The sequence below is a fragment of the Gracilinanus agilis genome, chromosome 4 (assembly GCF_016433145.1).
Source record: "Gracilinanus agilis isolate LMUSP501 chromosome 4, AgileGrace, whole genome shotgun sequence".
NCBI lineage: Eukaryota > Metazoa > Chordata > Mammalia > Didelphimorphia > Didelphidae > Gracilinanus > Gracilinanus agilis.
Window position 1 is genome coordinate 237149996 of NC_058133.1, and position 12123 is coordinate 237162118.

General features: G+C 37.3%; 1 protein-coding gene across 1 annotated transcript in view; it reads left to right on the plus strand.

The window, feature by feature from the left end:
* GLP2R (glucagon like peptide 2 receptor) overlaps positions 1-12123 on the plus strand; it is a 60469-nt gene that overhangs the window by 15627 nt on the left and 32719 nt on the right. Inside the window, 2 exon segments of the mRNA XM_044673893.1 lie at positions 3755-3859; positions 8024-8145. Of these exon segments, the coding sequence (XP_044529828.1) occupies positions 3755-3859; positions 8024-8145 (227 nt within the window).

Genomic DNA, 12123 nt, shown 5'->3' on the forward strand with positions numbered 1-12123 from the left:
CAAACCCAGCAATGCTATGGCTGGATTGAAGGGCATAGTTCCAAATTACCATCCAGAATGGTTGGATCAGTTCACAACTCCACTAGCAATGCATTAATGTCCCAATTTTGCCACATCCCCTCCAGCATTCATTACTCTCCCCTTCTATCATTTTAACCAATCTGCTAGGTGTGAGGTGATACCTCAGAGTTGTTTTGATTTGCATTTCTCTAATTATTAGAGATTTAAAACATTTTCTCATGTGCTTTTTGATACTTTTGATTTCTTTATCTGAAAATTGCCTATTCATGTCCCTTGCCCATTTATCAATTGGGGAATGGCTTGATTTTTTTATACAATTGATTTAGCTCCTTGTATATTTAAGTAATTAGACCTCTGTCAGAATTTTTTGTTGTAAAGATTTTTTCCCAGTTTGTCGTTTCCCTTCTGATTTTGCCTGCATTGTTTTTTTTTTTTTTTTTTAACCCTTAACTTCTGTGAATTGGCTCCTAGGTGGAAGAGTGGTAAGGGTAGGCAATGGGGGTCACACAGCTGGGAAGCGTCTGAGGCTGGATTTGAACCTAGGACCTCCCGTCTGTAGGCCTGACTCTCAATCCACTGAGCTACCCAGCTGCCTCCCTGTTTTTGTTTGTACAAACCCTTTTTAATTTAATATAATCAAAATCATTGTGACTATTTTTCTGGTCCTATTTACTTCACTCTACATTAGAGTTAGAGCTGTAAAGGACCTTAAGGATCATCTAATATGACTCCCTTATTATTATTATTATTATTATTATTATTTGTTGTTGTTGTTGTTGTTGTTCACTAGTGTCTGACTCTATTTGTCCATGGGTTTGTCTTGGTAATGATGCTGGAGTGGTTTGCCATTTTCTTCTCCAATGAGTCCTGAAGCCTGCCCTGTTGCAGCCAACATATGGGCATGAACTATTGAACCAAGGCCAGTCTCCAAAGGCTCATACTATTCACACCAGGATTCAAAGCCAAGGGCTAGAATTGGGGTTTTGATTTAATTCTCCTGATCATGCAACCAGATTATGGACTAGAAGATTGACTTCTGAGGCGTGGAATCAATAATACTGTGAGAAAGTGTTTGACCCAGAAGTTGTTTTGATCATGGAGGCCTAGTGTCTACTATGTGAACATACAGTCTCTGGGAATAAAGGACCAGTTCTGCCCAATTCCCTGGAGACTTTTCATGACACATACAGTGTAACAGAGCTAATGTTAGTGTGACATAGAGCAGAGCAGAGCATTGAGAGCCAGAAGACTGTGGTTCAAATTCTAAAACTGCTGCTTACCACTTTTGCAATCTGGAGCAAGTCATTTTCCTAGCTGGGTCTGGGTTTTTTCATTTGTAAAAATGAGGGATTGGATTAGATATTTCTTAGGATCTCTTGTGGGTATAAATGCAATGATCTCCTATGATCATAACTTTCATTACCTGGCCTCTTTCTACATTTTCAGTCTTTTAAAATTTTCCTCCCTTCCATGTATTTTGTGTCTCTTTGAATTCGAATCTTCATCCCCCAACTTCTGAGAATTTTCATTAGCCATATTAGTTCCATTAGCCAAATTAGTCAATGCCTGGAATAATTTCCCACCTCCTCTCTGCCTCATGGCTTTCTTTGCTTACTTCAAGTCTCAACTAATGTCCCATCTTCTGCAAGAAGCCTTTCCCAGGCCTCCTAAGAGCCTTCCCTAGGATATAGTACTCACCTTATCTTGTATATATTTTGTTTATATATAATTGTTTGAATGCTATCTCCTCAATTAAACCGTGAGCTCCTTGAGAACAGTGACTGTATTATTTTCCCCCCTTCGTATATCCAGCACAGTGCCTGACACATAAAATGCTAGTTCAGTGGCTGACTGATCTAGATTCTCACCATGACACTTTTATCAGTTATGTAACTCAATGTCCCTTCCTGGGGATGTTAAACTGACATCAACCTTACCTTTTCAGAGTTATCTCATATTATTCACAACAATAATATTCATAACAGTATGCTTATCTCCTGCCAGATAAGACTATTCTCTTTTCCCTGAAAATGATCTATTCTTTTTTTGCCTCCCTACCTTTGCTTAAGAAAATATTCTCAGGTGAGTGGCAGCTATGTGGCTCAGCAGTGGAAAGGCAGACCTAGAGATGGGAGGTCTTGGGTTCAATAATGGCCTCAGATACTTCCTAGATGTGTAACCCCAATTACCTAGCCCTTACCATCCTTCTGTCTTGGAAATGACAGAAGATAAGGGTTAAAAAAAAAAGAAAATATTCCCTCCTCTTCTTTATTAAAACTGTTTTGATAATTGTATTAGGAACATCCTTCTATTTTACTTGGTATGCTTTTAACACCCCTTTAATATACTTATCATGAATATTGTATATTATGGTTATCCATGTAGGAATATATACGTATATATAGATATGTATATATCTATAATCCTAGTAGACATTACATTGTAAACTTTCTCCTCCCTCCCCCCCAACTGCTATGAACTTATCTAGCAGGCTAGGAGAAACTTCGTGTTTTATGCAGATCAACTGAAATCCCAAACTCCCTTCTTGGAAATATATGTATTATCATCACAGTTCCCCATATCATTTTGTAAGTAAATAACTTGCCAGATGCTACTCCAAGACTTCATGATGCTTTACAACATGACAATTTCCCAAGGCAATTAAAGGTTGATGACTTTCTGGTTAACTTACTCAGGCAGAAATGTGCCTCAACTTATCCAGCCATCTACCTTCATCTAATTAAATGGGGAGATTGCCAAATTTTTACTTTATTGTTTGTTGTGTGTACTCCAGTTCATCATAATAATCATCAGATATAACCATAATTAGGGAGATAAAGCAATTGAGCACGAGTGAAAAGGAGGGCAGGAGACCCACAGCTCCTGCCAATAGTACAAATAAAAGTACTAGCCTTTTTCCCATTCTGAGAAAGCCAAGACTTCACACTTGTTGTTCTTTTTTTTAAAATTTTTTTTAAATTTTAAACCCTTAACTTCTGTGTATTGACTTACAGGTGGAAGAGTGGTAAGGGTAGGCAATGGGGGTCAAGTGACTTGCCCAGGGTCACACAGCTAGGAAGTGTCTGAGGCCGGATTTGAACCTAGGACCTCCTGTCTCTAGGCCTGGCTCTCAATCCACTGAGCTACCCAGCTGCTTCATGTTCTTTTTTTTTTTTTTTTTTTTTTTAAATGATTTTCCCTAGATAACTTTATGTTTGCTCTTAGAAAGACGTATCATAACCTGTTTGATTCTTACTTACAGAGAGGATAGTAAAGGATTGGGACATCAAAGGTTTTTTGTCACAAGCATGGCACAACAGTTGGTGACAACACTTCCCCACTCTTTCCCTATTCTCTGGTATGTGCCAGAGCCAGAGTGTTTGGAGCTCTTTTTCATGGTAATAGCCTTTCAAACAGTTGTAACATTTCTGCTTATATACAGACAGGAAGGACTTTGCTCTGCTACCACTATACATATATATTGTTAATTACCACTATACATATATTATATATATGTACATATATATATATATATATATATATTTATCTTTATAAACTTCAGAATGCTATATAACATGTCATGGTTGTTATTATCCATCTTTTAATCTTTCCCCAGTGACTACCCACACAGTAAAAGCTTTATAAAGTTTGTTTAATGAATTTATTTGGGCCTTCTCTCTCTCTCTCTCTCTCTCTCTCTCTCTCTCTCTCTCTCTCTCTCTCTCTCACACAGGTGTGTATTGTAATGGGACATTTGACAATTATGCATGCTGGCCTCATTCACTTCCAGGAATTGTCTCTATTCCCTGTCCTTCGTACTTACCTTGGTTGAAAAAAGGTAACGTGCTATGTTTTTTCAAAATGCTTCTCAGGCTTTGGTGCATTTTATGTGGATACCAAGCTTCAGGCAGAACAAAATTAGAATGAGCTTCTGAAAATATTCTGAAACATTTTGAAAATTTGTGGCATTTCAAATTTAATTTCAGGAAGGAAGTTAGACTACTGTGTTACCACATTGATTTAACTGTGGTATTTAGAAGAATGGTAGTGCTGATTTTAGAGACAGACAAATGGGAGACTCTAAAGGGTACATGTCTATTTGTGTAAGGGAGTTAAGCAATCTCTTTTCTGAAAACATCCTCAAGTGAATGTTATTTAGAATTACCTCCCAAGAAACTGCTGGCATAGCTCCAGATATGTAGGGTAGATAAAGAGAAATTACAGAAGCCCCAGGACACCCCCAACACAGGTTCACTAGGCTAAGGGAGTCTGATGGTTCTAGATCCTGCATAGTCCTGAATATTCACAACTTGCTAAAAAAAAAAAATGGAAAAAATGTAATCTCAGAAATAGGACACTCCTACCAGTTCTGGGATCAGTTTCTATATTGCCCACCCACCCTTGATTATACTTGCATATAGCTATCCAGTAATCCAAAATACAGATGATAATAGGATTATTCTACTTTAAGAAAAACGACATAGAAAAATTCAAACATAGAAAACAAGTAAATTGGAATGACAGAACTTTATAGCTGAGAGGACTTTAGAGTCTAGTCTAATCTAATCCTTTAATTTTCTAGATGAAGAAATGATTTTTTTTTTTCATATGTAATACTTGGGGACAACCCTTCAACTCCTAGGTTGTTTCCTCAAGAGAAGCCTACCCCAGGTTCAAGGTATTCTGTGGATTCAAATCTACTCTCAACCATAGTTCATAAATTCCCAACAGTATGTTGACTTTGAATAGCCAGAATACTCAATTAGTCTGGAGAAAAGTTAAAATAATGATAATAACAATTAGTCATAGGTAATGTTTATATAGTGCTTACTATGTGCTAGGCACTATGCTAAGTACTTTGCAAATATCTTGTTTGGTCCTCAGAACAATTCTGGGAGGTAAGTATTATTATTATCTTCATTTTATAGATGGAGAAAATGAGGCAGAGAGCAAGAGACTGAAAAACCCCAACAACCCCAACTTGCCCAGAGTCACACAGCTATTAAGTGTTTGAAGTTAATTTTGAACTCAGATCTCCTGAGTAATGAAATAACATAATAAGAAAAATAACAATAAACATCTGCTCAAAAAATCTGGTACATACTGTCTTGTACACAAATACACATGATATAAATATATAAAGAGTGGACATATTCAGGAAATATGCATAGGGAACATACATATCAAGGTACATATGTGGGGAGAACATATGTAAGAACTGACGTTCTCAAGGTGCACAAATAAAGGAAAACACTTATAAGGGACATACATTGAGGGCCATACACTTAAGGAATATGTGTGGTCAGGGTATCTCTGGGGCAACTCATGCTTCTTGCCCTTCAGAGCCATTGATATATTCTGGTAAAGTCAATAAATTGCTTATGTTGAGCCTGTTCCCTGCTTTTCTTCACCAGAAGTATTGTCTTTACTGGATTGTGCTCTGCTGGGTACAACATAGCTATAAAATTATTTTATGCTTCCACCTTCTGGCTATAGCTGATATCATTGGTTACTGCATTTTTTTCTTCCTCATTAGAGGAATTTTGAAATTTCTTTCTTTAGGGCCCTAAAAACCCTACCCCCTTTTAAAAAATGAGTTTTAGGAAAGGAATAGCCCTTGCCTCGGTAAGAAGACTAGCAAAATCAGCTTAGAGGCAGATAGGTGTTCCTGTTTTCTTTTCAGGAGTGGGCTATCTTTTCCTTTCTAGAGTCTTAACTAGCAGGCTTTCTATAACTAACAGGAAATTCTTATTCATCAGACACCAACTTCCTTAGGACATATAGCAAACTGATTGAATAATTGTGTATGTATGATGCGGACTGGCAAGATAGATAAATGAAAAAAATGAAAGGAGGAATTTTTCTAATCTATTTAATAAACATTTATTAAGCATCTACTTTGTACAATACTCTAAGCAGTGGTTCCCAAACTTTTTTGGCCTACCGCTCCCTTTCCAGAAAAAATATTACTTAGTCCCCTGGAAATTAATTTTTTAAAAATTGTAATGGCAATTAATAGGAAAGATAAATGCACCTGTGGCCATCACCATCTCCCTAGATCGCTGCAGCACCCACTTTGGGAATCACTGCTCTAAGGCATAAAAATAAATAATTAAATGGTTCTTTTCTTAAAAGAGTTTACATTTTATGGGGGCTGGGGGTAAAATGTAAGTTAACATAAATAAGAAAAGCATGAAATGAGTTGAGGAAGAAAAGAATACTAAACTTGTGGGTTCAAATAAGGCTTCATGGAGAAGATGATACTTGAGCCATGCTTTGAGGAAAGACAAAGATTCTGAAAGGAAAAGATGAGGATGAAGATGAATTATGCAAATGCATAAGGAGATAGAGGACCCTAGTCTATGTACAGCTGCTACTCTGGTTAAGCTAGAACCAAGATTTCTAGTCCTATATTACTTGCCATCATAAAACTTAGGTTCTTGCCAATAGCTAATAGTTGCCAAGTTTTTTTTTTTTTTTTTTAATTCCTATTGACTCCTTAGGAGCATAGGGCCGCAACCATCTCACTTAATGACCCCTTATTTCCTGCCTGCATATAGTCCTATATTACTTGCCCTTTCTCAGTTTCAATTTCTCCATCTCTGAAGAAAGGAAACAAATATTTATTATCATCTTTATACCAGGCACTATGCTAAGTACTTTACAAATATCTCATTTGATCTCATAATAATCTAGAACAGTTCCCCCGAAATGTTCTATTGGACCTAGTGACATTATTCCTAATCTGACAAATACAATGAGTAGGATGCAATACAATGAAACTTTGAAAGAGTTGCCTCAGAAATAGACTGACAGATGCGCATTTCCTTTCCTTTGGCCCCCTCTTTAAAAAGTTTGTCTATCACTGATCTAGAAGATAGGTGCTATTATTTTCAGAAACTGAGGAAGAGGACAAAGGAGTTACCCACAACCACCTAACTAGTAAGTATCTGAGGCCAAATTTGAATTCAGATCTTCCTGACTCTGAACCCAACGTTCTTTCTATAGAATTGTTATGCTGTAAGGTATTAAAGCTCATAAAAAGACAAAAGCCTAAAATTGCTATATAGATGCAAATGAGTAGTAGTAGTAGTAGTAGTAGTAGTAGTAGTAGTAGTAGTAATAGTAGTAGTAGTAGTAGTAGTAGTAGTAGTGTTAGTAAGGGAGCTGATAAAGATAAATAACTTTTCTCATTTGGGAGAAAAGACTGAAGGATCATGGTAAGTAGAAACCCGAGGAGACACGGAAGCTGTAGAGGATGGGGAAGCTTTTGAGTTCCACAAAGAGAATAAGGCACAGATACAGGAGTGATGGTGGACACACATCAAAGTTTACAAGGAAAAGTACTGCTACCTTAAAGTGAATAGGTCAATTCAGTCAATTGGAGACTTGTCTGGAAAAATATCCTGCTTAAATTGTGGTTTGGACAGAATTTTGGACTGGGTAAAGTTATCTCCTACCTACTTTCTCCCCCTCCTCAGTCAGTAAACTAGCATTGCTTACTCTTAGATTTATTTATTTATTTGTTATTTGTGCTTTTATAATGAGTTTTCTTTCCAGATAGACATTTTAATTATATTCTGAGCAAGTATTTTCTATAAATAGATGGGTCATGTAGTAGAGACAAAAGACAACCTCTGGACAAATCACCCTAGAGTTGAATGCAATGTTATATTACATCTCTCTTTGAAAAGAGGGGCTTCATTTGAGTCCATGTATCTTTCTGACTCAGAGGGGCAGACAAAGAAAAGCTTAGTGGGAATTGTTTTTTGCTACTGAATTTAGAAGCTTTGGAAAATATACATATGTGTATGCACATATGTATATATTATTACTATTTAAAAATAAAAAATAAATAGCAGATACTCTAGTGAGGCACTGAAAGGGACCATTCTTTCTTGAGATTTTCCCTAGCTCTGTTGGGTGGTAGGGATTGAAAGCTTTGAAGCAAGCATGAAGTTGTATGCATTGGTTTTTTTTCTAAACCTCTGTTTACTTTCAGAAAGTCCAGGAAGAGTATACAGAAATTGCTTGGCTGGGGGAACTTGGCAGACTAAAGAGAACTCTACAGATATTTGGCGTAATGACACAGAATGTTCTGAGAACCACATCTTTGAACAAAATGTGAGCTCTGTTGACTTTAGTGGTAATAGCTCCATCTCTTTTATTACTCTCTTTTTAAAAAAATTTTTTTAATCATTTATTAATATTCATTTTTAACATGGTTACATGATTCATGCTCCTACTTTCCCCTTCCCCACCCATGGCCAACGCACATTTCCACTGGTTTTATCATGTGTCCTTGTTCAAGACCTATTTCCAAATTGTTGTTAGTTGCATTGGTGTGGTAATTTCGAGTCCACACCCTCAATCATGTCTCCTCAGCCCATGTGTTCAAGCATTTGTTTTTCTTATATGTTTCCTCTACTGTAGTCTTTCCTCTGAATGTGGGTAGCGTTCTTTACCATAAATCCCTCAGAGCTGTCCTGTGTCATTGCTTTCTGCTGGTACAGAAGTCCATTACATTTGATTTTACCATAGTAAAATCATAGTCTCTGTGTACAGTGTTCTTCTGGCTCTGCTCCTTTCTCTCTGCATCAGTTCCTGGAGGTCTTTCCAGTTCACCTGGAACTCCTCCAGTTTATTATTCCTTTTAGCACAATAGTATTCCATCACCAGCATATACCACAGTTTGTTCAGCCATTCCCTAATTGAAGGACATTCTCTCCTTTTCCAGTTTTTTGCCACCACAAAAAGTACAGCTATAAATATTTTCTTACAAGTCTGTTTATCTATGATCTCTTTGGGGTACAAACCCAACAATGGTATGGCTGGATCAAAGGGTAGGCATTTTTTTATAGTCCTTTGAGAATACTTCCAAATTGCCATCCAGAATGGTTGGATCATTTCACAACTCCACCAGCAATGCATTAATGTCCCAATTTTGCCACATCCCCTCCAACATTCATTACTCTCCCCTTCTTTCATTTTAGCCAATCTGCTAGGTGTGAGGTGATACCTCAGAGTTGTTTTGATTTGCATTTCTCTAATTATTAGAGATTTAGAACACTTTCTCATGTGCTTATTGATAGTTTTGATTTCTTTACCTGAAAATTGCCTATTCATGTCTCTTGCCCATTTATCAATTGGGAATGGCTTGATTTTTTATATAATTGATTTAACTCCTTGTATATTTGAGTAATTAGACCCCTGTCAGAGTTTTCTGTTATAAAGATTTTTCCCCAATTCGTTGTTTGCCTTCTGATTTTGACTACATTGTTTTTGTTTGTACAAAAGCTTTTTAGCTTAATATAATCAAACCCATTTAATTTACATTTTGTAATTTTCTCTAACTCTTGCTTGGTTTTAAAATCTTTCCTTTCCCAGAGATCTGACAGGTATACTATTTTGTGTTCACTTAACTTATTTATAGTTTCCCTCTTTATATTCAAGTCATTCACCCATTCTGAATTTATCTTAGTGTAGGGTGTAAGATGTTGATCTAAACCTAATCTCTCCCATATTGTTTTCCAAATTTCCCAGCAGATTTTGTCAAATAGTGGATTTTTGTCCCAAAAGTTGGGCTCTTTGGGTTTATCATACACTGTCTTGCTGATGTCATTTACCCCAAGTCTATTCCACTGATCCTCCCTTCTATCTCTTAGCCAGTACCATATTGTTTTAATGACTGCTGCTTTATAGTATAGTTTAATATCTGGTACTGCTAGGCCCCCTTCCTTCACATTTTTTTTTCATTATTTCCCTTGATATTCTTGACCATTTGTTATTCCAAATGAAATTTGTTATAGTTTTTCCTAATTCAGTAAAGAAGTTTTTGGTAATTTGATAGGTATGGCGCTAATTAGGTATATTAATTTGGGTAGGATGGTCATTTTTATTATGTTAGCTCCTCCTACCCATGAACAATTAATGGCTTTCCAATTGTTGAGATCCAGTTTTATTTGTTTGGAAAGTGTTTTGTAATTGTTTTCATATAATTGCTGTGTTTGTTTTAGAAGATAGATTCCCAAGTATTTTATATTGTTATTTTCTTGCCAGATCTCTTCCATCTTTCTCATGATCTCAGATCTGAACTCTTCAAGACCTTGTGACCCATTTTCATTGTTTTGGGACGGTTTGCATTGTTTGTTCTCCTCTACTGTTTCCTCTGTTGTCTGGATTTTTTCTGTGTAAAAGTTGTCAAGTGTTAAAGGTTTTTTCTTCTTCATCTTTCTCTTCTGGTTTTCCTGATGGCTTGCCATTGTAAGCTGAGTTCCCTCTCAGCTTTATGCTCATGCCCAGGATCTGTTTGCAGCTCTTTAGAGATTCCTGAGATTTCAGGTCTAGTTGTTTTGGGACAAGCCTCCTGGTGGTCTCCTTGGTAGTTCTTCTGCCTGAAGCTCCTTTAACAGTTTCAGGGAGCTGCTTCCGCAGCCAAGCACCTCTCCGCACTGGGTCCCCACACAAGGTCTGCTCCTGCACTCAGAATCAGCCCCTTCATCTGCACCCCAGTCCGCACTTTAATCCGTGCCTGAGCCCGTGCCTGTGTCAGCCCCTTTGCCTGCACCTGGGCTCAGGGTCTGGACTCAGGGTCTGCGCTCAGAGTCCGTGAATTCCTTAGCCTCCGGGGGGGGGGGGGGTGTCCCAAGTCTTGCTGCTCCCAGGAACAATCCCTGGTGAGCTGCCAATGACCCAATGAGTGCCCCAAGCCTGCTCCGACTCCCGTGCACTGGCTTTGGCGCAGTAGGTGGTGTGGGGTGGGGGAGGGGGTTGCTCCGCTCATGTTTTTGTGGGAGCTGTTTCACCCCTTTATAGCATGGAAATGCCCCGTTTCCACGTACCTCCAATGCTGCGCCCTGTTGTGGGGTCCCTTCTTTCCTCTGGATTTGTTTTTATGTCTTCTTGAGGAGTCCTATATGTGTGGATTAGGAGAAGTCAAGCAGCTGCTTTTTACTCTGCCGCCATCTTAACCCCTTTTATTACTGTCTCGAATTATTAATACAACTAGGTTGTGCCTATTCCAGAGATTAAGGCATAGGTTCTATGAGTGCCTATGAGTAAGTGTAGACCAGCATCAGTGTTGTAAGAATTCATAAAACAGAGTCATATGTACATGCAAAATTGGAGGTGAGAGAGAAGAGGATCTCTATTGTCCAAACCAAATTCATTTCACTAAATATATTCTAACATGGTAAGAGGAAATTAAAGTTTTCATAGTACAGGGAACTCTCTGTTATCTATCATTTAATCTAGCAGAACTTTCAATTAACTATGCTGGAAATTGCAACAAAAAAAAAGGCTTTTTGCAACATTACTTTTAAAAAATGTGTTTATATTAAATAGCAATATCTTGACATTTCAGAAGATTTTCATTATTGTCTAAAAGTAGTTCCTTTGTGTCACTTAAAGACATTGGACTTACTGTTCTCATCAGCCTTTGATTTCAAAGTCTCTCTGTAGAAGCTATAGATATTGTTACCACCTTTTTTAAGGAGGAAAGCTGAGTTAAAATTATAATTATTGTAAGGATTAAAATGATAAAGGCTGATATTATGAGGAAAATTAATGTTTTAATTACCACGGCCATGTTGGGAAAAATATATACGACCACACCTGACTATTTCAAAAAATGCTGCCTGTCTGCATCTCCTCCCATCTTCCTTCAGTAGCCAAAGAGGTTGTCTCAAGGTCGACCTCCGAATTTAAGCTGCTCTATACATTGGGGATGTCACCACGTCCAAAACTGGAAACCCACTGGATCAAGGAAAATGTAGTTTCAAAGTCCCACACATGTCCACAGGAAGTTTGTAAAATACTTTTAAATGAGACCCCCAAAATTCCAAATAACACATTAGCAATCTATGAGTTTCTTCTCCCTATGTACTTAGAGTATTCAAGTTTCTCTTAAATCTAGGAGGAGTTAATGGAGAAGACAGAGAAAGAAGATGAAGAAAAACTTCTTTTTTATTAATTGTCATATCATTTTATAAAGAAACCTCATAAAACACTTTTTATGAGGAGACAATTATGAATTATGGTTTTAACAAAGCCAAAGAAATTGTTTTCCTGTCACAGAAAAAGAGAAAAGCTGGAGAAGATAAA